Genomic DNA, 24,387 nt, shown 5'->3' on the forward strand with positions numbered 1-24,387 from the left:
CTCCTCTCCCCCCTCCCGGCCCCCCTCCCCTCTCCCCGGACCTTCTCCCCAGGGCTATGGCCTGAGTCAAGCTCAATGGCTTTATTCTGCCACCACCATGGTGGCTGCTCTTGGAGATGGAAGGGCTTAGGTCAGCAAGGCCTCTCCGTTGCCTGGATGGCCATGACCTCACTCCTCACTCACTCCAGCTCACAGTCGCCCCAGTTCCGGAGCCATTTTGACAAGAGGGCCCAGAGTCTGTGTGGTAGGGGCAGGGGCTGGGATACCAGACCAGTATCCCATCTGGTGCTGGGTTCCATGGGAAAATTAGGTCTCTGCCGGTCACCTTTGTCTAGAGCAGTGGTTCCCAAACTGTGGGTCTCGACCCCTCTGGGATCGAACAACCCTTTCACAGGGGTCTCCTAAGATTATCGGATAGCACATATTTCGAATGGTCTTAGGAACTGAGACAGCGCTCTTCTGTTGGTCTCCAGGCAGGTCGCCCACGTACGTACCGAGTACCCGGATCTGTATTAAAGGGGTGAAGCGTTAAGAAGGTTGAGAGCAATTGGTCTAGCGTTCTGAGAACGATGTGACCCGCGGCCCGCGGCCGGCCATCATGAGACACAGTTTGGGGTCTGGTGAGGTGGAGTTGGGACTAACCCTGTGGAATCTTGGTGTTGCCTGGAGCCAAGAGCAGGTAACACAAGTAGGTGGTGGCAGAGAGGGGGCCTGGGGACCCTTCATCTCTCACGCAGGCTGGTCACTGTGGGCTAAGCCGAGGAGGAGGGAATGGAATGCAAGGATGAAAAGTGCTGGGAAGGTGCTGTCCTTCTGGCTGTTCTGCCCCCCAGCAGTGGTCCAGCGAGAGCCGGGCTGTCTGAGCCACCCCCAGTGGGGGATGGGCAAGTGCAGACTCCTTCCTCTGTTTCTCTTCTGTGGAAGCATCACTACCGCGTCCACCCCTCGGTGGTCCCTCTGGAGGACTCGGCTGTGGCCACACTGCCCCCCCAGCGTCTGCCACTTGCTTCCTGTGTGTAGGGCTGGGACAGCCACAGGATCTGTCTCCCTACCCTCCACTCCCTGGCCCCTAGCCGTCACTCAGACTCTGCCAGGGGGTTGGAGGCATTTTCTCATGTAAGACAGGTAGATATGTGTCCTGGGGACACCCCGGCATCACCCTGGCCCTGGTGGGGATGAGAGAGAAAGAGAGAGAGAGAGAGAGAGAGAGAGAGAGAGAGAGAGAGAGAGAGAGAGAGAGAGAGACCATCCATCCACAGTCCGCCCATAGTGTGGCGAAGGTGAGGATTCTTTCTGGAAAATAGGTTTATGGATCAAGGGCTTGCAAACCCATCCCTTCCGCCCCCCAGCAGGACCCCCGTATCCACTGTATTTGGGAACAACGGACATCAGGAGGCAGGATGGTGAGGCATGATGCCAACAAATGTCTATTCATCCCAGACAGGGCGCAACGGCTGAGCAAGGAAAGGATTCCACCCGAATCTAAGCGGGGGGAGTCAACAGGTTTATTGGGGTTACACTCAGAGCGTGAGTTGGGGCTGCAGGGGTGTAGGTGACCCCTAAGCACTGCATTATCAAAAAGCCTGAACTTTCACGGGTGATGAGTTCGGAAAGCTGTACTTCTGTGCTTCTCACTTACCCTCCTCCCCAGGTGCTACCTCCTAACGGAGTGGGTGGAGCCACAGGGGAGGCTTGGGACACTTCCTGCTCCGTCCACATTCCTAAGGCCCAGTTATCACATGTTTTGCTTATTTCATTGCCGTGGCTGTGGGCGGGGTGTTCCCTAGTCACCGCCCCAGCCTCTGCCCCATCATGGCCACGGTCACTTTACACACACATTACACGCACAGCGGGACCACAGCTGGTGGGTCTCTGCCAGGCAGAGGGATGCTGAGGAAGAGAGAGGCTTCTTGGCAGGTCTGGGGCGCTGCTGGGTGTGGCGGTGGGGGGTGGGGGCGGGGCCCAGGGGTAGCTGAAGAGCAGATGGGCAGAGTCTGAGATGTCTGGATCCTAGGGTGCCCAGCACGGGAGTCAGGGGCACTGGATGATCGAAGTAGAGGTCTATGTATGAAACTCCACCGGGTGGGTGGAACAGGGAAGAGATGAGAGGGTGGTGGGTGGGCAGGCGGTCAGAAGGGAGATGGTGTGAGGGGGCACACATACCTATATACAGATATGCACAGACACACAGACACACACATATATACGCATAGACACACACAGATACATGCATACATATATACATAGACTCACAGACACACATATATACATATACATACACATGAAGACACACACAGAGACACAGACACACATAAACACACAAACACACATGTAGACTCACAGACAGACAGACAGACAGACACACACACACACACACACACACACACATACACACACACACATCTGGCCCGATACTCTGAGTCTCCCGTGCTGAGGGCTGGTGTCACTTTCTCTCAGGCGGTGTGACCACTGATTTTTCTGGACTTCATACAGAGGCCTGTGGGAAGGAAGACATGCTGGTTACCTCAGCATTTCTGCAGAGCGGAGACCACACACCGCACAGGAAGTGGGGGCGCAGGGTCCGCAGGGGCCATGGGTGGGTCCTGCCCCTTAGTGGGCACCATGTCTTCCCATGACCATGTCTGCTCCCAAAGGATGCCCTTGTCTACCTCGTATGCCTCTCACCTTTACCAGCCATGGCTTGATGGGGGTGCCGCTCTTGTCCATGCAGCACAGGGCAGATGTGCAGACTGCAGCCTCCTGGGCAAGCAGGTCCCAGCGGGCAGAGCGGCCCAGGTTGCCTGTTGGGTCAGCTGGATCCAGGATGATGGGTCTGCAATGGCACCCAGGGTCAGTCTTATCCCCACGGCGTCCACCTGCGACACTGGCTGGGCTGTTCTCCCCTCTCCCCTAACACTACAGCGGCCAGGGCCAGGACCCCGGGACCCCTCAGTGCCCCAGGTGAGCACTCTAGGGCAGGGGTAGAGAAGAGACATATGGAGTGGATGTGGGTAGCACATGTCTGTAATTCCAGCACCCGGGAGGCAGAGGCAGGAGGATTGTGAGTTTGAAGCAGCCTGGGCTACACAGTCTATTCAAAAGGGGTGGAGGTGGGGGGACTGGTGAGATCACTCAGTGGTTAAGAGCACTGGTTGCTCTTCCAGAGGACCTGGGTTCAGTTCCCAGCACCTACATGGTGGCTCACAACCTCTGTAACTCTAGTTCCAGGGGATCTGGTGCCCTCTTCTGGTCTCCATGTGCACACAGTGAAGCAGGCAAAACACTTCACACATAAAATTTTTAAAAATCTTTTAAAAGGAAGGAAGGAGGGAAAAGCAGTTGCATACGCACCACTTTTTCATGCTGTGTCCAGGCAGACATTACTAATCACTCACAGTGCTGCTGTTCCCCCTTCTACAGGTGAAGCAGGCATTGCTAATCAATTACAGCACTGATTCTGCCATGGTCCCTTCCAACATTAATGGCAGATACTATTACCTGGCTAATGTATATCATACATCAGACTCTTTCTCAGTATACACTGCCACTACTCACAAATTGTCAGTGTATTGTGAGTTTCGGGGACAATCTTGCTTATCTCCGTCCCCATTTCAGAGGTGGGGGAGATGGTGAAGAATGACACCCACTTATATAACCCGAAGGCTGCGGATGAAAAGCTGCCAGATTTAATGAATGTAAGTACCAGATACCCAGTTATGTCTGAGTTTCTAGGAATCATGAACGCACTTAAGTGTTGAGGCAGGACTCTCACGATGTAGCCCAGGCAGGCTGTGAATGTGTACCAGTGGTTTTTTTTTTTTTTTTTTTTTTTGTTGTTGTTGTTGTTGTTGTTTGGTTTTTCAACATAGGGTTTCTCTGTGTAGCTTTGGAGCCTATCCTGGATCTCGCTCTGTAGACCAGGCTGGCCTCGAACTCACAGCAATCCACCTGCCTTTGCTTCCCGAGTGCTGGGATTAAAGGCGTGCGCCACCACCGCCCGGCGTGTACCAGTGTTTTGCCTGCATGTATGTCTGTGCACATACATGTCTGGTGCCACGGAAGCCAGAAGAGGGCATCAGGCTCCCAGGAACTGGAATAACAACAGGCGGTCATGAGCCACCATGTGGGTGCTGGGAATGGAACCTAGGTCCCTACCCTGCCGCCCTCTGCCTCTAGGAGGTGGGAAGAAGTGGGTAGTGTGGGTCTGAGGCAGAGGAGGAGTCCGCGGGTGACCAAACCTGGGCTTCTGAAGTTGCATCCTCAGGAAGTCCCCGATGGTCTTGTCCTCGGCGCTGTAGTTGACGGTCCAATAGATGCACAGCTGGCGGTACTGGGCAACCAGCTCCAGCACGGTGCGGAAGCCCTCCGCCATGTTGAACTGGGGGTTCCGGCCGCCCTGCTCCCAGGCGTACACGGTCAGGAGCTCCAGCCCATGCTGGGGGGGCAAGGAGCCCTTCCCCTTGACTGCCTTGTCGCACTGGAGAAGCGGGAGAAAGGAGATGTGCCGGTCCATGCTGCCATTGCCGCACACAGGTGAAAGAGAGGCCCCCAGGAATTGACAGATGGACCCCTAAAGCTTAACCGAGCACCCGTGTGTGCCGGGTGACCGGCCAGGCATCATCAACCCTTGGCACGGAGACTCAGTTTGTCAGCTCCACTTCTTGGTGTGTGTGTGTGTGTGTGTGTGTGTGTGTGTGTGTGTGTGTGTGTGTGTGTGTGTGTGTGTGTGTGTGTATGTGTGTGTGTGTGTGTGTGGTGTGTGTGTGTGTGTGTGTGTGTGTGGTGTGTGTGTGTGTGTGTGTGTATGTGTGTGTGTATGTGTGTGTGTGTGGTGGTGTGTGTGTGTGTGTGTGTGTGTGTGTGTGTGTGTGTGTGTGGTGGGGGAGGAGCTCAGGGCCTGGTGCACTCTAGGCAAATGCTTTTCCCAGCACCCCTCCAGGAACTGCAGCCCAGCCTGCCAGTGCTAACTCCTTTTGAGAGAGGTTCTTGCTGAGTTGGCCAGACAATCCTTGAGCTCACTCTGTAGCCCAGGCCAGCCCTGACCTTTCAATCTTTCTGCCTCAGCCTCTTAGTAGGTAGCTAAGAGGACACCCCTGCACTAGACCTGACTTGACTCTGTTTATGGACAAGTAAACCAAGGTCCTCTGGGTGGAATCTTTTCTTCTCTTCTCTTTCTTCTCTTCTCTTCTCTTCTCTTCTCTTCTCTTCTCTTCTCTTCTCTTCTCTTCTCTTCTCTTCTCTTCTCTTCTCTTCTCTTTCTTCTCTTCTCTTTCTCTTTCTTCTCTTCTCTTCTCTTCCTTCTCTTCTCTTCCTTCTCTTCTCTTCTCTTCTCTTCCTTCTCTTCTCTTTCTTCTCTTCTCTTTCTTCCTCCCCTTTCTTCTCTTCTCTTTCTTCCTCCCCTTCCTCCCCTTCCTTCCTTCCTTCCTTCCTTCCTTCCTTCCTTCCTTCCTTCCTTCCTTCCTTTCTTTCTTTCTTTCTTTCTTTCTTTCTTTCTTTCTTTCTTTCTTTCTTTTTCTTTCAAGACAGTGTTTCTCTGTGTAGTTTTGGTGCCTGTCCTGGATCTCACTCTGTAGACCAGGCTGGACTCGAACTCACAAAGATTCACCTGGCTCTGCCTTCTGAGTGCTGGGATTAAATTCATGCACCACCACCACCCGGCTTCCTCTGGGTGGAATGTGACTGACCTCACATGCTATGCTTGTGGCCAAACAGACCCCCATTTCCTCCAAAGAAAGTACTCTGGACACAGTTCCTGGGACCCAGTATCGCCTTGAGTGTGTGTGTGTGGGAATTGGGGTGACTGACGGCCCCGTGCCTCACCTGTTGGTACCAGTGCTTCACCAGCCGGATCAGGCTCTTGAGTTTGGTGGGACGGGAGCTAATGAAGTCCCGCTGCAGCTCCGTGAAGCAGGTAGAGAACTCGCCTGCGTTGCTGTAGCTGTGGATGAGGTCCGCGTAGACCCGGGGATCAGGCCTAGAGCCGGACCTCAGCTGGCCTGTACGGTGGGAAAAGGTTAGAGTCACTTTGCCTCCCAGGGAGCCTGGGTGGGCCAGCTTCCAAAGCTGGTCTGAGACACCCCTAGTGTCCCTTGTCTAAGGGTGATCTGAGACCCACTGGGAGGTCACCAGGTGTTTTAGCGAGGGCATCGGTGTGGCACAGCCCAGATTAAATCCCTCATGAGAGTGGAATTCTCTGCCCGGCTCCTTTCCAGCCTCCTGCCCACCCGCCGTGGAGAACGTCTTGGTTGAGAGTCAGTCTAGGGTGTGGTGTCTCTCAGCCCCTCCGATGCCCACTCATCCCTCTCAGGGAGGAGGCTCTCGTAGTCATTAGACAAAAAGCCTTCTTCAGGTACCAGGGCTGCAGGGAGGAAGGGGGTGATTCCACCGTGCAGGCTCTGAGGACCTAAGCAGAAGCAGACCAGACCAGTTTATGCTGGTAGACCCAGAGCCCACCTAGCATCAAGATGCCTGCCTGTCTCACCCAGTACGTGGGTGCTTCAGGTTAAGGTTCAAACCCAGGACAAATGATTGAGGTGCCTACTTAGCATATCAAAGTAGACCTGGCCTCCAGGTTCTCCCAGAATCCTCAGTCCCTACCTGTTCCGGGGTATGCCTGGAGTAACCCACCCTCTACCCTGAACTCTCCAGCCCAGGGGCTGGGCTGCCCTTCCCCCAGGGGCTCTCCCTTGATAATCCAGACATTTTGCTTACCTGCCCTTTTTGTACCTTTGGCCTCCTGGCTGATTCCTCTCCCTTCCCGCCCCCTCTCCTGACATGGCCTGGCTCAGTCTGGTTCTGTCCACTCTGGACACTCCCAGGTGTCCCTGCCTCTGTCATGTATGCTCTCTATTTTATCTACAATAAACTCTCTCCTCCATCACACCTAGGAGCGGCCATGTTCCTTTCTTTCCTTTTGATTTCTTTTTTTTTTTTTTTCATTCACCGGGAACTGAACTTGGGTCCCATGATGGTTTGAATGAGAACGTCCCCTCACAGGCTTATATATTTAAATGCTTAGTCACCATCTGGTGGGACTGTTAGGGAAGGACGAGGAGGTGTGGCCTTGTTGGAGGAGTTGTGTCACTGGGGGTAGGATTTGAGGTTTTAGACACCCACTCCAGACACCCCCCCACCTCACCCCTGTTTTGGGGATCAGGATATAAGCTCTCAGCTACTCCTCCAGCACTTGCCTGCTGCCAGGCTCCCCTCTAGGATGATGATGGACTCACCCTCTGAAACTGTTAGTAAGCCCCCAGTTACATGCTGGAGAGATGGCTCAGGGATTCAGAGCACTGACTGCTCTTCCAGAGGTTCTGAGTTCAATTCCCAGCAGCCACATGGTGGCTCACAACCATCTGTAATGAGATCTGGTGCCCACTTCTGACCTGCAGTCATACATGCTGTATACATAATAAATAAATAAATCTTAAAAAAAAATTCTAAGCATTGCCTTGGTCATAGTATCTCATCATAGCTATAGAACGGTGTAGAACTGAATAGTATTGTAAAATAAAAGAAAAAAAAAAAAGAACAGTAGCTAAGACAGGTCCTCTGTAAGAGTAATATGTGCTCTTAATCACCAGGCCAGGTCCTCAGTCCCTCACCCAGCATCATTGTGGGAATCAAAAGCAGGGCCTCGCCACGCACTACAGGGAAGTTGTGATGAACAGGCGTGGCCTAGTTACACAGTGCCTGGCCTCTAGGGACTGCCTGGAACCCCCCTGCCTGTGCTCCTCCCCTCCTCCTAGGTCTGGGAACCTCACCGAGGGCATCGAAGGCTGGCAGCACGTCAAAGTCCACGCTCTGGTCCAGCAGTGTCTGCGACGCCAGCGAGAAGCTGAGCACTCGGGGGTTCTTCCTGTTGGAGATCTCAAACTTGACATCGAACTTCTGCTCCTGCTGGCACGCCTCCAGCTGAGCCCGGATCTCCGAGATGATCTCTGCCCGATGGCTGCCTTGCTCAGAGAACTCACGGAAGCAGCTGAGGAACACCACCAGGTCAGCATCCGAGCGCCCTCGTAGAGCCGTGCCTTTGGCCGAAGAACCGCCCTGGGGAGGACATGGAAGGTGGTTTGAGGCCTGAAGTGCCCTTTGATGTCCCGCAGCCTCTGTGTGTGTGTGTGTGTGTGTGTGTGTGTGTGTGTGTGCGTGCGCATGTGGAGGTCAGAGGTCGACACTGGTGTCTCCATCAATCTTTGTTGTTGTTGTTGTTATTATTATTATTATTTTGAGACAAGACTGGCCAGGGAGCCCCAGGGGTGGTCTTCTCTCTACTTAGGAGTTCGGGTATCACAGGCATGTTCCATGATGCCCAGTTCACACAGTGCTAGGGATAGAACCAAGGGTTCTTGTATGCCAGGTAAGCTTTCTCCCAGGCGAGCAACATTCCCTCCAAGAAAAGAGAATCCCCCTCTCTGGAGGTTAGCATTCCTAAGGGCTACCACATAGGAAGACACATAGTCAAGCCAGTTTTGTAGATTTGTATGGAAATCAGAGAGCTGACGTCACTAGGGTTGTTGATATTTTTTTTTGTATTTTTAGTTAAAAAAAAAGAGAGAGAGGGAAAAGCAGATCCAAGAATTAGAGAGAACAGCCAGCCCTGGTACCCTGTGGATGCCCCTGGATCACCCTGTCTGTCCTACAAGCGGACTGCTCCCCAGCTTCCTATTAGATCAGCCATCTTGTTCCTTTGCTTCAGACATGGGCATCACTATAGCCCACCAGGGGGGCCGGAGAGAGGTTCCAGCCCACAGGGGCCCCCCTCACCTCCAGCTCCCTGGGCCTCACCTTAACCACCTTGAGCACCTTGATGGAAGAATTCCGGAAGCAGTTCTCCTTCAGGAAGGAACATATGGTGTCTACGGCTTTCTTCACTTGAGTCAGGAAATGGCGGTCAGGCTGGAGAAATTCGCTGATGAACTTGTCCAGGTCCCCAGCTGGGGTCTGGTGAAGAAGAGCCGGCTGTGGAGAGAAATGGGTTCCAGACCGTCCCTGGCGGGAGCAGGCTGCCAGGGACACTCACGTGCTGACCTTCAACATCCAGGGATGATGATGCTCCCACGGTCTCCCACATCTCCCGCACCCACTGTCCTTCCTCTCTGGCTGGCATGACCTAATGTAGTAGCATGGGAGGGCCCTGAGTTCCAGGTCTGTTTCTACTACTGACATGCAGCCTCAGTTTCCCCACCTTTAAATGGGTGTGGTCACCCCTCCTCATCTCAGTGGTCCTTGTGTGTTAAACAAGTGGAGTAAGATCACATTGGCTGTGGCCCAGGTATGATTTTCTTTCAAAGATTCACGCATCGAATGCTGGGTCCTCAGCGGGGTGCAGGGGGGTGCCTTTAAGGTGGAGCCCTGTAGAATGTGCCTCAGGATGGAGTCAAGATAGTCCTCAGGGAATCCTGAGGGAGTTCTGACAGGGAGATGGGACAAGAACCAGCCTGGCTCTAAGTAGCCCTGTGGCATCTTGTCTTGGAGCGCGGTGTGCCCCTTCAACACACCCTGCGCCAGCTATGACACTGTCCACCGTGGCATCCCCAATACAGCCCAGTCCGTGCCACGGCCATAGCCTTGGGCCACCTTCTCTATAAAGTTGCCTGGCTTCAGGTCTTTTGTTACAGTCACGGAAATGGATTAAGACAGTAGCTGCAGGTGGCTTACTGGGATAATCTTCTCCAAATGCAAAGCCTGAATATTTGCCCGGGGCCTGACTTAGAGGTGGGGCACGGGTGTGTGTGTGTGTGTGTGTGTGTGTGTGTGTGTGTGTGTGTGCTGCTCAACTTGACAAAAGCCAGGGTCATCCCAGAAGAGGGAACCTCAACTGAGAAAACGCTTCCCTCATATTGGCCCATAGGCAAGCCTGTGGGCACTTTCCTGGTTAATGGTTGATGCAGGAGGGCCCAGCCTACTGCAGATGGTGTCACCCTGCCCAGGCCATCCTGGGTGCTCTGAGCAAGCCATGAGGAGCAAGCCAGTAGGCGGCATTCCTCCATGGCCTCTGCTTCAGCGCCTGCCTCCAGGTTCCTGCCCTGGCTTCCCTCAGTGGTGGACTGTGATGTCGGAGTATAAGCCAAATGTCATTTCCTCCTCAAGTTACCTTTTGGTCCCGGTGTCTATCCCAGCAACGGAAGCCACCAGGGAGGCAGAAGAGGGTGGACCGGATGAGAAGCCGGGGTTCAGCCGGGCACAGGCTTGGCCTCAGGGAGCTCGGGGGTGGGGACTGAACCCCATTATAGACGGCTGTGAGCCACCCTGTGGTTGCTGGGAATTGAACTCCGGACTTATGTAAAAGCAGTCAGTGCTCTTAACCTCTGCGCCATCTCTCCAGCCCGGGGGGAGGGGGCTGAACCCCATACAAAGGCAGTTTATTGTTTCCAAGTGTCACCCGGGCACTGGCTGAGGTCAGCTCTCCAGGGGAGGAGCAGCTGTCACCATCAGCATCCTAGCGACTGGGGAGGTGCGTCCTGGCCGTGCAGAGACCTGGAAGGGAGTGCTCACCACCCCAGTGCCCACCACCCCCGTGTCCTGTCTCCTTAAAAAAATTAAAAACACAACATTTATTATGTGGCATTTATTACGATGCAGTGTGTGTGTGTGTGTGTGTGTGTGTGTGCGCGCGCGCGCGCGCGCGCGCATCCATGTACGCATGTGCGCGCATGCGCACTTGTGCCACAGAGCATCTATGGCGGTCAGAGGATAACTCAGTGGGGTCAGTTCCCTCTTTCTGCCTTCATGGGGGTTCTGGGAACTGAACTCAGGTTGCCCAGCTTGTGGGCAAGCCCTTTACCCGCTGGGTCATCCCAGAGGCCCCAGGGCACCATCTCTTACCATCACATCCCAGGGTGGTACAGGAGTCCCATCTCCACTCTGAAAGCAGACCTGTGACTCCAGGGCTGCTGCCTCCCGAGCTAACAGTTCCCAGCTGCCCTGGCCCACGTTCCAGGTGGGGTCTGCAGGGTCCAGGACTAGAGGCCTGGGGACAGAGCAGATGGAGGCAGGGAAGGACAGTCAGTGATGAGCAGCTGGGAGCGGCCGGAAGGAACGTTAGATGGGGTCTAAGCCTCGGTCAGAGAACTCTCGGCGTCCTTAACTCTAATGACGCTTAATTGTGCTAATCAAATGAGCTCTGGAGTCCTCTTGGGCACCATGCATCCTCATCAGGATGCAGAGGCAAGCGGGGAGGGTGGGATGGGTGATCTAAAGCCTACCATGGTCCCTCCCGGGTATACAGACTCCAGGAGTGAGGAGGGCCCTGGGGAGCATGTACCTGGCTTTCTGAAGCTGGCTGAGAAGGTGTGCTCTGAGGGCAGGGTCCTGCATGCTGTAGTTGACTGTCCAGTAGACACAGAGTGACCGGTGCTGCTGGACCAGCCTCAGGATGGTCCGCAGGCCTTCAGCCATGCTGAACCCCTGTTTCCCACAGCCTTGTTCCCAGGCAAAGATTGTCAGGAGCTCCAGGGCATAGGCTGGGGGCAGAGCGGCACCTGCTGCCTCTCCTCCTTTATCGCGAGTGGCAACCTGTCACCCAACCAGAGATCAGTCAACGTGGTCACCTGGAGGCTGGCCCTCGGGACTTAGGAAGAGATAGGGGTATGTACAACAGATCACCTCAGAAGAACAGGATCACAAAAAGAGGCTGGACGATGCTTTGTGTTTTACGGATTGGGGAAACTGAGGTCTGGAGGATGGTTGTGACTTGTTCCAGGTCAGACCATGAGTTGGGGAGCTCAAATTTGGGTGGTACTTCCCTCAAGGAGGATGAGGAGCTATATGGGAATGGGGGCTGCAATCTGTCCGTCATGGTATCTCATCACCCATCCCACAAGCGGCAAACGTGGACTCTGGCAGGTGCTTGTGGAATACACAGTGATTGTGGACGAAGGTCCACCTGCAGGGCTGCTGCACTGACCAGAACATCAGTGATTATGAGGAGGTTGGAATGCTGCAGGTCCGGAACCTGGGGTTGTCTTTAGCGCCCTAGATAGCCATTCATTGCCCAGCTCTGGGCCTGACTTAGCATCCTTGTGTCTTGTTACAGGAAGCCTTTCAGAATATGTTGATTGAGCAGCTACCAAAGGCTAAAATTGTTATCAGTAGCCTATGAGGCTATAGCAGAGCTAACCCTGTTTGCTGATACCCACCATTGTATTTCAGAACTGTTTTGATTTATGACTTCTCTCTCTCTCTCTCTCTCTCTCTCTCTCTCTCTTTCTTTCTCTTTCTCTCTCTCTTTCCCTCCCTCCCTCTCTCTCTTTCTTTCTTTCTCCCTCTCTCTCCTTCCTTCCTTTCTTCTCTCTCTCTCTCTCTCTCTCTCTCTCTCTCTCTCTCTCTCTCTCTCTCTTTCTTTTATTATGTAGTGCTTTTACAACAGTCTCTCTATGTAGTCCTGACTGTGTTGGAGCTCACAGAGATCCGCCTGCCTCTCCCTCCCAAGTGCTGGGATTAAAGGCGTGCGCCACCACCGCCCGGCTTACTTAGGCTTTCTTTATTCTGTGTCTACAAAATGTCATGAAACTGTCCCCCCATGGACCATGGAGTTTGGCGCCCTAAATCTGGTTGATCGTATTCTGGTCCAGGTTATACTAATTTTAATCCCCTTTTGGGGGGGGGGGCTGGTTTCTGTTCTTGTCAGTGGTACGGATGCAAGCTGGCCTTCAGAGGAGAAGGTTCTAGAAGCTGCTCAGGGCTCAGTACAACTTGGAAAGAGGTGGTGATGGAGACCATTGAGGGCACTTGGAGGTGATGCCCGTGACAGCGGCGGCTTCCCGGGAGGGGTGAGGGTGCTCACCTGGCGGTACCAGTGTTTCACCAGTAACATCAGGTTCTTAAGCTTGGGCGGGCGATTGTTCACGAAGTTCCTTCGGAGCTCTGCGAAGCAGGCCGCGTGCTCCCCAGCCTGGCACCCGCTGCTGAGGAGGGAGGCGTACACCTGGGGCTGAGGTTTGTCGCCAGACTTCAGCTGCCCTGCAGAAGCACAGCACACAAGTGAGCCCCCAGCCGACCTGGGCATGGTGGTTGGTGCCATTAAGCTCCACATTAACGACCCAACACCGCCGCCGCCAGCTGTGAGCTAAAAACCGGAATGACGTCAGAACTTGTAATCGGTCTCAGCATCCATGCAAGATGTAGTAACCCAGGCTGGCCTGGAACTTGCAGCAGACCTCCTGCCTCAGCCTTCCAAGTGCTGGGATGATAGGTATATGCCATCCGGTTCATAGTTTTCACTACCCCCACCCCACCCCACCCCCCACCCCCTGCTAATTTTGCAATGAGCTCCGGAGCAAGACAGGCCTGGGTGGAAATCCAATCTGTGTGGACCTGCCTCTTTAGGTCTCAGCTTTCTCACTTGTAAAAGGGGTTCATGAGGCTGGAGAGATGGCTCAGTGGATGAGAGGCATGTCCCATCTACCTGTGGGGCTCTCCGTAACAAGTCACAGATGAGGAAGTGGTCCACTATGATGGAAGGAGGTACCTCAAGGATGGGGGATTTAGCACTTAATTGACTTGCAACAGTGGGGTGGGGTGGGGGGTGCCTAGAGAGATGGCTCAATAGCTTAAAACACCGGTTCTCCCAGAGGACTTTGGGTTCGATTCCGCACCAGGAACCTTCAAACCTTCTGTAACTCCAGCCCCGGGGGAAACCTGACACCCCCGTGTGGCTCCTACAGGTACTGCATGCATGTAGCGCAAAGGCACACACTCATCCACATAAAATAAAAATTAAAAAGGAAAAAAAAAAACCCAACCATTTGAAACTGGTCCTAGACTCACACACCTATGATCCCAGAAGACTTGGGAAGCTGAGGCAGGAGGATGGCATGCTTGAAGCCAGCCTGGGTTGCATATCAAGACCCAGTTTTAAAATAAAAATGAAATGGGGAAATCAAGAGAACAGCAGAGGTGGTGCGGATGGATGGTCAGAGGGCAGAGAAGAGAGAAACAGGGAGGCAACGTTCAAACAGCTGCATGGGCGGCTGGTGCTGGGGAAGGTTTGATGATCGCTTTAAGATCTCCCAGAGGCATTTTCAGTGTCTGGTGAATCCCAAGGAGTATGGCAGGTACCCCCTGTCCCTGGTCCCCTGGGGTCCCACCACTCTCTTACCCACAGCATCAAAAGCAGGCAGCACACTGATGTCCACCCAGCTGTTGAGATCCGTGGACGCCAGCCGGAGTTGCAGAGCGTTGGGCCTATTCTGTTCAGTGAGCTGGAGGCTCAGTCCAGGCACCGGGGCCTGCCACCAGGACTGCAGCTGGGTCCGAAGGTCATCCAGGATCTGTGTTTGGTGGGACCTTTGGTCCTTGAAGTCCCTGAGGACATTATAAAAGACGACCAGCTCCACATCACAGCCACCCCTGAGGTCCGTGCCACGGCCGAAAGAGCCACCCTGTGGAGAGAAGTGCAGCTCAGACCTTGGGCTCTCCGGGAACCCCAACCCTCCAGGAACCTGGAGTGGCCTGGGATGTGGCTCTCCCTGATGTTGGGTCTGGACCTCAGCTCAGCCCTGGGGTCCAACCCTCGGGAGCTTCAAGAGTTGAGTTGCCTCTGCGGAGCCTGCCTCCAGGTCCACTGAGTCAGACCAGCGAATGGCTGATAACTCAGGAGAAAGTGGGGGCAATGACCAGTGCTATCTGCATCTGTTCCCTCTAAGCACATCCTGATCAGGAGGTGGATGTCCGCGTCCTAGGGACCAATGAGGCTGCGTGGACTCTGCTGGCCCCGGGCCAGTCAATCACTCCGCTTTTACCCACCCGCTCACTTGGGAATTTAATTCACTATAGTTGGTAAACAGCAAGTCCTCGGCTTTGGGGCTTTGCTTAGAACCTGCCAGGGCAGGAAGGGTGCTGGGGACTGAAGTCTCACACTGGAGACACCAGCTCTTTGTGTGTGTGTGTGTGTGTGTGTGTGTGTGTGTGTGTGTGTGTGTGTGTGAGAGAGAGAGAGTCAGGGTCTTTGGGCTTTGCTTAGTACCTGCCAGGGCAGGAAGGGTACTAAAGTCTCAGACTGGAGACACTAGCTCTTTATGTGTGCAAGAGTCAGGGTTTCCACCTATGTAGCTCAGGCTAATCTTGAACTCAAGAGCCCGCTGCCGCGGCCCCCCCCCCCCCCGCCTCTGTCCCTCAAGTTCTGGGATGACTGGTGTGTGCCACTGGCCTCAGTGAGATTGATTTCTAAAAATACCATGGTTAGGCACTGGGCCGGTCTTAACGGAGGGGAGGGGTGTGAGAGAGCAGAGCCCAGGGGAATAGTGTGGTCCAGAGAGAAGATCCAAAGAGCAGCCCAGTGGTGAGTCCGGAGCTGGTGAAGGGGTCAGCGTGAGGCCAGAAAAGAGTCCGAAGCATTCAGAACTGGCTCCACGAGCCTCAGGGGAAACACAGAAGACCGTGAGCTCAAGAGGGAAGGGATATGGCTGTTTTAACAGTGATTTAAAAGCAACAGCAACAACAACAGCAAAATCCTAGACAACTTCAGGGGTGTAGCTTAGCGGTAGAGCAATTACCGAGGGTAGCGAGACCCAGGCATCAGGCAAAAGACAGAACAAATGAACAACGGAACTGTATCGTGCAAAGTAGAACAAGCCAGACGTGGTAGTCCACACACGAAACCCCAGTTCTAGGAATCCTGAGGCAGGAGGATTGACTGGAGTTTAAGGCCAGACTGAGGTCAGCCTGGGCTACATGTGAGTCCCTAACTTGAAAAAAAAAATCCTAACATAACATTGTTTTGATTTACAGTATTTCCAGCTAAATTAGTGTAGAGACTTGCAGAGGTTTCCTAGTGAGAACTTACTCGGGGTCTGAGAACCTGAGCTTGCTTTACCCAGCAGGGCTGCATAAGGAGATGATTTGACCACGGGCGTGGTTACCAGGTGTTTGGAAGGGGCTACACTTAGCTGTGCAGTGTGTTTTGATCTAGCAAGGGGGACATCTTTTGCCCTGCCCCATGGCATTGTTATAAAGATCCTTTTGAAGAGGCAGAGGTGCCAGTGAGTTTTGATCCAGGTCCTTCTGAAGCTATCCTGTGTTTCTGTCTTTCTCCTCTTCTCTATCTTTCTATCTAAAAGTTTCTTATTCCTCTCTCCTCCTCATAGGAACCCTTTAAAAGGCAGGAGCTTGCTGTGGATATCACTCTATATAAATAAAACACTGATGGCCAGTGATCAGGCAGGAAGTATAGGCGGGACAAAGAGAGAGGAGAATTGGGGAAACAGGAAGAAGGAGGGAGAGACACTGCAGCCACCACCAGGATAAGCAGCATGTAAAGACACCGGTAAGCCACCAGCCACGTGGCAAGGTATAGATTTATAGAAATGGGTTAATTTAAGATATAAGAACAGTTAGCAAGAAGCCTGCCACGGCCATACAGTTTATAAGTGATATAAGCATCTGAGTGATTATTTTATACGTGGATTGTGGGACTGCGGGGTTTGGTGGAACCTGGAGAGAAGCCCTCCAGCAACAGGAGCTGGCCTCCCACAAGTTAGGATGGGACTCCACTTAAGCTGCGGAGCGGCTGGCTGTCTACACCCAGTCAGCAAACCACACCTCGAAGGACATCCAGTTTCCCTGGCTCTGTTGCCTCCCTGCCCACCGTGGTTCCCTGGGGGCATCCCAACGGGCACCTTCACCTTAGGACTCACCTTGCTGACCCTGGAGGCTTTGTGCAAACACTTCTCTCGGAGGCAGCGCAGGATGGTGTCGATGGCTTGCCTCACCTGCTGCTGGAACTGGGGACTCGGCCTCAGATGGTCCTGGATGAAGGAGTCCAGCTCCTTGCTGGGGATCTGCGACAGATCTGGGCCCAGCCCTGACCCGGAGATGCTGGCTGCCCCTGCGTGGCCGAGAGGCGCGTTTGACGATGGTGTGCTCTGGGTGATCTGGGCGTGACTCGAGATATTCAGCACTGTTTCATGGGCAGTCCTTGGTGGTGCTGCCTTTTTGAGGTTCTTGCTGACCTTACAGGCTGTTGGGTTCTGCAGAGCAGCGACCTTGATGGCTGCCTCCAGGAGTCCTTGAGCTGAATGCGAAGACTGCGGACTCCCTGCCCTTGGCTGGACGGCACTGAGGCCTTTGTTGGCTTTAAGGGCCTGGCTAGGCCTTTGTTGGATGGGGTGGTCCAAACCCAAGACACCAGCACGTGGAAGGCCCTGGAAGGTGGTGACCCAGCCTCATCAGCCATAGCAGAGGTTTCTCTCGCCACCCAGCCTTTTCTCTCAGCCCCTCCAACCATAACTGAGGTGACGGGACCTTGAGGAGGGGAGTGAGTCTTGGGAGGTGGGAGCCTTGGTGTAGAGCAGGGCAGGTGCCTGGATAGGGAGATAGTTGTGAGGACTGCTAGGTGGATGGACATACCCTAGGAGTGGAGGATACCACAGACAGCCCCAGGTGCTCTTCCCCAAAGCCTGAGCTGGGCGATACGCTCACCACAGCAGCTGTTGCAGCCCGCAGCCCCTAGCACATCAGCGCCAAGCCTGAGGTCCCCGGTGTTCGGTGTTCTCTCACTCACCGGCCCCTCCCAAGGCTGCTCGGGCGCTCCAGACGCCGCCTGCAGGAAGCATCGCCCCTTAAAGCAGGACTCAGCCTCCTTGGCCAGCACATCCCAGCGCCAGGCTGTCCCGTTGCCCACATCCCAAGTCGGGTCAGCTGGATCCAGGATCACAGGCCTGTCATTGCAAGAGACAAGAAGGCTCCGGGCAGCGAGAAGAGTCAGAGTCAGGGTAGACCTGGCATTCATCCCAGCTTTGCCCTTTTCAGCATGGTGTCCAGGCAGATGACCCCCCCCCCACTTCCTCCAGCCCAAGTTGTCTCATTTGCATAAGGATGACCTCACTTGCTCTGCTGGAGCCAGGTCCTGAGCTCCAGTGTGGTGGTTTGCATGAGAACAGCCCTCCCTCATAGGCTTATATATTTAAAATACTTGGTTCTCCTGTGGGTGGAGGAGCTATTTGGGAAGGATTGGGAGGTGTGGCCTTGTTGGAGGAGGGGTGTGCTACTGGGGTTTGGGTGGGCTTTGAGATCTCAAAAGACTCCCTATTCCCAGTTAGCTCCCTCCCCCCGCCCCCCCCTCTTGGCTTCCTGCCTGAGCTCTCAGCTACTGCTCTGGCACCATACCTGCCTGCCTGCTGCCATGCTCCCTGCCATGATGGTTTCACCCTCTGGAACCCCAATCAAATGCTTTGCTTTATAAGTTCATGGTGTTCTCTTCATAGCAGCCGAAAATAACTGAGACATCCGGCCCCACAGCAGAGGAACGTGGTCGTAAACAGGGTCCACCCCCAGATTCACGATACGGGTTCTAGGTGTGTACGTTCATTTGGCTCATATATACCAGTGCACACACAACTGTGCCTAGTAGGCCCTGTTCACGACTCCTCCCCAAACAAGCCCCAAGTCCCCAAGAAACGGAATGCAATTTCATCGCAGGACAATTCCACACAAAGGAATGCTTCACATCAACCAAGTGTGAGCCGCAACCGTATGGCTGGATCACAGAGATTTAATGTGAAGGAGTGAGTGGCAGCCAGGCACGAGAGGGCATGCATGCTGCCGGATGCCACCCAATACGACTTAAGAGCCGGCAAGACTCTGATGATGAAAATCAGAGCAGGGATACCCTCTGGGGTGCCGCCGCCGCCGCCTGGGAGGGCCGACTGGCATGCTGGGCATGTTCTGTGGCCTGGGGCAGGGGAGGGGGGCTTCACGGGCGTGAACTGTCATCAGTGTATGTATGCCACATGCCAATCCAACAGGAACAACACCACGAGCCCCGGAGAGGGCTCTGGTTCTAAATTCCCCCCAAGCGGTTCATTAACCAGGACCAAACCATGCCCTGCTGCGCAGGACAGGAGAGCAGGCCGGGGGAAACCGAGGAAATACCTGGGTCTCTCAAGCTGCCTTCGCAAGAACTCCCCGACCGCAGGGTCCCCGAAGTCGTAGTTTTCCGTCCAGAAAATGCAGAGGGACTTGTTCTGCTGGATCAAGGCCAGCACGGTCCGGAGCCCCTGGGCCAGGCTGAAGTTGTCTTTCCTGCAGCCCTGCTCCCAGGCAAAGATGGTGAGCAGCTCCAGGGCATAACTAGGGGGCAGTGTGGCCCCCGGGGTCTCCTGTGTCTGCACCTGTGAGCGGCAAGGAGGGTTTGGGTCAGTGACAGGGACAGAGCTGGGGCTCACAGCACCCCACAGCCGGAGCCTGGGGCAGGGTACAGCTTCCTCCACGGACCCCAGGACCCAGCCCCTCCCCACCACCCATCTTTCTCATCTGCCTGTGCGGTTTCAGATTGACCTAAAGGGACCGGACAGAATGAGTATCAGGCCTCAGTGAAGACATCAATATGCCCGGTGACATTCGAATTCAACTATTTCCAGTGACAAATGGCTCTTAAAGATAACAGAAAGACCATCCGCAGACTGGGAGAACACATTTGCATTACTATAGGTAAATAAGGATCATCCACCATATATAAAGAGCACCATGAACCAACAAGAGGTCATCTTATAAAAGAAAACCATAGACAAAGAACATAGCAGGAGCATCCTAGAAAGAGACTAAAATGGCCACTAAGAAAACAAACCACTTAGGCCCAGACAAGCGGCCTCACCTGGCGGTACCAGTGTTTGACCAGCAGGATTAAGTTCTTAAGCTTGGTTGGGCGAATGTTGACAAAGTCCCTTCGGAGCTCCGTGAAGCAGGCGGCGTGCTCCCCGGCTCGGCAGCCGCTGCTGACGAGGGAGGCGTAGACCTCAGGTGGGGGCTTGACTCCAGAGCGGGGCTGTCCTGGGGGTAGCAAGGGGGGAGGCGGGTTAGGAAGGACACTGAACTGTCAGTCTGTCCCTGGGAGGGCAGTTGACTTGGAGGGAGGGGGAATTGGAGACGGGGGCGTGGGGGGGGCTGAGAGGTAAAGTGGGGGTTCAAAGTGGCTATAAACAGAGGAGCTTCCGGCTAAGTCAGAGATGCTGGGGGCCTGGCGGTTGTGGTCAGGAGTTGGTCACAGTGAGGAACAGGCGACCAATGGCCTGCCCCTTGTCTTAACTCCCAGATGCAGATGGAGGCATATTTTGGAATAAGTCAAAGCACAGCTAGAGCAGGTATGGTAACTCAACATTCTCAGTAAGGGCACCAAGAGAGCATCTCCACCAGCCCCAGGTCCACATTAAAAAAAAAAAGAAAAGAAAAGCCTTTGCACTGGGCGGTGGTGGCGGCGCACGCCTTTAATCCCAGCACTCAGGAGGCAGAGGCAGGCGGATCTCTGTGAGTTCGAGGCCAGCCTGGACTACCAAGTGAGTCTCAGGAAAGGCACAAAGCTACACAGAGAAACCCTGTCTCGAAACCCCCCCCCCCCCCCCCCCCCCCCGGAAAAAAAAAAAAGCCTTTGCTTTCAGGGCTGAGGGAAACCAGAGCTGCCCGGTGAGGGCCAAGCATCGACCTCAGGACCACAGACCAGTGGGACTAGGCGTACCTGGCTCCTGTGGTGTCTAAACTCGCTACATTTAGGCAAGAACTGAGGTCCAGAGAGGGAGGGCTAAGGGCCCTCCCTAGGTCACACAGCAAGTGGGTGGAAGGTCAGAATGCAATGTCCTATCTTTCTCCTAATAATGGTGCCTCCAACTCTGGATCAGGCCAAGGACCCCTCACCCAGGACATCAAAGGCGGGCACCAGGCTAACATCCACCCAGTTTTCCTGGTCTGCTGACGTCAGCCGGAACTGCAAGACACCGGACGCCTTTGGCTCAGAAAACTGGAAGGTCAGGCCGCCCCCAGGGTGGCGTCCCCAGGACTCCAGCAGTGCCCGCATGGTGCCCAGGGTCTCTGTGTGACCGGTCTTCTGGTCCCCATAGCTCCTGAAGCAGTTGAGGAAGACAACAAGTTCGGCGTCGCATCCACCCCTGAGAGCTGTGCCCCGGGCATAGGCTCCTCCCTGTGAAGAAGAAAGACAGCTGACGACCACATACTCCAGTTCTATCTGGGGGGGGGGGGGGATCCTGAAAGACTGGGTGGGCCATGTGGGCTGAGGAGAGGCAGCCACACAGCTCTCTGCATCCGACACCAGGCAGAACCCGGGTCCTGCTCACAGCAGCCAGGCCTGAACTCTGGGAGAAGTGACTTTAATCTCTAAATTCATGACTGACATTTGATGCTGCGCACCGGCCCCCACTCTTTTCTGTTTAAAAAAAGATTTTTATTTCATGTGTATGAGTGTTTGGACTGTATGTATGTATGTGTAGTGCATGCATGCTTGGTGCCCACAGAGCCAAGAAGAGGGTGCTGGATCACTTGGAACCGAAATTACAGACAGTTGGGAGCCGCCATGTGGGTGGAGGGAATCAAACCCAGGTCCTCTGCAAACGCAGCCAGAGCTCTGAACCTCTGAGCCTTCTCTCCAGCCCCCTTTTCCATTTTTACATGTGTGCCCGTTTGCAATGTGTGGGCCCACGTGTGCATGGGTGTGCATGGGTATGTGTGTATGTGTGTGTGTGTGTGTGTGTGTGTGTGTGTGCACCTGGGGATGCACAAAGTGGATATCTGGAATCATCCCCCATCTCTCCTCCACCTTGCTCACTGAGGCAGGATCCCTGTATCAAACCCAGGGCGTGACAATATGACTAGTCTCTCTGGCCTGCTTGCTCTGAGGATCCTGGCTGCACCTTCAGAGCGAGGTTGGGATTAGGTGGGTTCTGGGGATTTGAACTCCAGTCCTCACGCTTGTGTGGCAAAGGCTTTGACCACCGAGCTGTCCTTCCCGGCTGCATTCTTAGCCCTTTAAAAACTGAAATCGCTGGGCGAACCAAGTGTGGCAGCGAATACAGGAGTATGCTGTGACAAAGGCCGTGTCCCATCTGGTGTTTTGGTCTCAAAAGCTTCCAGCCTGAGGACTCAGGAAGGAGACTTCCATGCCCTGTGCCCTGCATCGGTCACCCCTTATCTGCTGCTGCCCGCACATAGCCACCCTGGTGTGGCCAGGTATGGTGGCAGATACGGGCACTTGAGCCTGCGCACAGGACGGTGAGGATCAGATTGAGGCACAGGTCTCAACCCAGTCTGAGGCCCTTCGTCACCACCGTGATGACGCCGGGGCCCCTCACTGTTGACCCTCGGGTTGTGTGTGGAGGGGAAGGAGGAGAGGGAATGGCCACTGGTGAACTTCCAGTACCTCACAGGAGCATCTCACCCTCCCGAAGGATGCTGGGACGAAGGTACCGCTGTACCCTCACCTCACAGAGGAGAAATGAAAAATCAAACAAACAAACAAAAACAAACAAACAAACAAACAAAAACAAGAAGGGGATACTTCCATCTCTCTTCCCTCAAGCCAAAACAGAAGAGGAGAGTGAGGTCCCAGCTCCCACCTCAGGGATGCGGCAGGAGGGTCTTTTTCCTCCCATGCAGTATTGGGCTCAATTTTGGTTTTCAAACTCATGCCATGGGGAGTTTAAAGAGGTTCCTTCTGCCTCCACCCCGTCCTCTCTATGTGATTGAAAAGGGAGTTTCTAGTTTCTAGCCTGGTGGTAGTGGCCTGTGGTGGCCCCCACCCCTAACCCCAGTACTCAGGGGCCATGATAGGTCTGAAATAGTGGCAGCTGTGTCCCATAGGACAGGCACTTTGCACCACAGGCCAGCAGATGCTCCTGGGACTGCTGGTCACCTGAGATCAGGGTTCATTCTGACATGACTCCTGAGGTCTGTGGCCCCAAGCTCTGTGGCTTCCTTCTTGGCTTTCTGGCCCAGCTAGGAGCCCCAGAATCCCAAGAGCCCTTTCAGTGGGGAGAGAGGCCCCTGAACCTCAGTGTGGCCCTGGAATGGGAGCTGACCTTCCTTTCTCAGAGGCCACAGGTTGGTGTCAGGTCTGAAAGTCCTGTGGGAGTTCTCTAGAGAGCTGTGGATGCCAGGGCTTTTACAGCCTTCGGCTCCTGTCCTGCAGGATCCCTCATAACCCTGTACTGTACAAAAACAATCCTCCGAGCCAAACAACCGCCTTCTTGGGGAGTTCCGCTGTGACTGTGTGCAAGACATGACCACAGCTGGGCTTGTTGGCTGTTTATACCGGTGATGGACACTCACATGAGTTCCCAGCTGCTCCCTAGCACCTGCTGTATGCAATTCTGCCCTAACTTCCTGGGGAGGGATAGGGTATATAGGGTGTGTGTGTGCATGCGTGCGTGTGTGTGAGTGTGCGTGTGCGTGTGCGTGTGTGTGTGTGTGTGTGTGTCTGTCTGTCTGTCTATGCAGCTTCCAGAACGCCTCATCCCTGCTGGGGTGAAGACTTTCCAGTGTGGCCTTTGAAGGTAAGTACCCCCTTTTAAAGTACCCCCTTCCCTAGACTCAGTAAGGAAGCCCAGGAGATTCATGGGTTCCCCAGAGTGAACTTTGGTTTCATTCTTCTGTTAGTCCTTAGGGCCTCAGGAGGAGGGACAGACGATGCTCACATCCCCCACTCTCCCAAAGGATTAAGCCACACCTGAGAAGTGGGCTCTGCATCTCCAGGGCCTCAAGACTCTTATTTCCAGCTCAGATGTAGCCTCAGGAACCGGCAGGTGACCTGAGACCTACTCAGGACAATCTCTAGACTCACCCTACCCTCTGAGGAAGCCATGATGCCGCCACATCCCCAGGTTTACCCAGATTAAGGGAGCTCACAGTTTGTCTCCCCAGCTCTTAGAGGTGATAGAGGCAGCGTGACCTGACACTCGAGTGACATAATATGGCTCGGAGAAGTAGCTTTTAACCACTTTCAGCCTCAGTTTCCCCATTCGTAAAGCTGACAGTAATCCCTACCTCGGTCACCGTGACGATTGAGGGAGTCGGTACAGGTTTAACCAGGCCGTGTTCATTGCTCCTTAGCATTTTCTCAAAGATTGGGCCACAGTGGGTAAGAGCGCGATCCCCCAGTCTCAGCTGTGAGACTCGGGCAGCGTCAGGTCTACAATCTGCACAAGTGAGTGAATGAATGAGGCATCCTTTAAGAGAGAGCACAGGAGCAATCAGGGCCACCCTGTGTGCTCTTCCCCTGCATGTGTTACTTGGCCTCTTGATGCCTCAGTTTCCCCACAGAGTGGCTTGTAAAAACAACATCTGGAGAACACCCCTCAGAAGACCAAGCAGGTGACTGTCTCGGGGTGCCCCACCCTCTCACCTTGGCGATCCTTATCACCCTTGGTCTCTGGGACCCTGGGGCTCCCCGCTCCCGTAGGGCGGTGTCCAGGGACCCCAGAGCGCCCCGCACAGCCGCAGTGAACTCCGGGGATGGGCGCAGGCTGTGGGCCACCAGCTTGTCCAGAGCTCTGGCTGGTGTGTGGTACAGGTCCATGTTGATCTGTGTCCTCAGGAGAGTTTCGTTTCTCCGCGGGCTTCTTGGGGCGTGCCCTGAACTGGCAGGCAGGGCTGGCATTTCCTCCT

At 54.4% G+C, this 24,387-nt stretch overlaps 1 protein-coding gene across 2 annotated transcripts; it reads right to left on the minus strand.

Annotated features, from left to right (window-relative positions):
- Positions 1 to 2,330: 2,330 nt before the first annotated feature.
- On the minus strand, positions 2,331 to 24,387 carry Oas3 (2'-5'-oligoadenylate synthetase 3). 2 transcript variants are annotated; one of them, XM_028878767.2, is made up of 17 exons: positions 24,125 to 24,208; positions 23,767 to 23,918; positions 20,629 to 20,911; positions 19,595 to 19,770; positions 18,874 to 19,112; positions 17,504 to 17,660; positions 16,638 to 17,144; positions 14,102 to 14,384; positions 12,788 to 12,963; positions 11,267 to 11,517; positions 10,828 to 10,972; positions 8,788 to 8,961; positions 7,764 to 8,049; positions 5,821 to 5,996; positions 4,239 to 4,477; positions 2,686 to 2,833; positions 2,331 to 2,497 (listed from the first exon to the last, which is right to left on the minus strand). In XM_028878767.2, the coding sequence occupies exons 2-17, from the start codon at positions 23,833 to 23,835 to the stop codon at positions 2,486 to 2,488; spliced, it is 3,321 nt and encodes a 1,106-aa protein (XP_028734600.1). In that variant the 5' UTR covers positions 23,836 to 23,918; positions 24,125 to 24,208; the 3' UTR covers positions 2,331 to 2,485. The 2 variants fall into 2 exon arrangements, with proteins under 2 accessions (XP_028734600.1, XP_028734599.2); XM_028878766.2 differs by lacking the exon at positions 23,767 to 23,918 and having other exon boundaries at positions 24,125 to 24,387.

The sequence above is a fragment of the Peromyscus leucopus genome, chromosome 23 (assembly GCF_004664715.2).
Source record: "Peromyscus leucopus breed LL Stock chromosome 23, UCI_PerLeu_2.1, whole genome shotgun sequence".
Lineage (NCBI taxonomy): Eukaryota > Metazoa > Chordata > Mammalia > Rodentia > Cricetidae > Peromyscus > Peromyscus leucopus.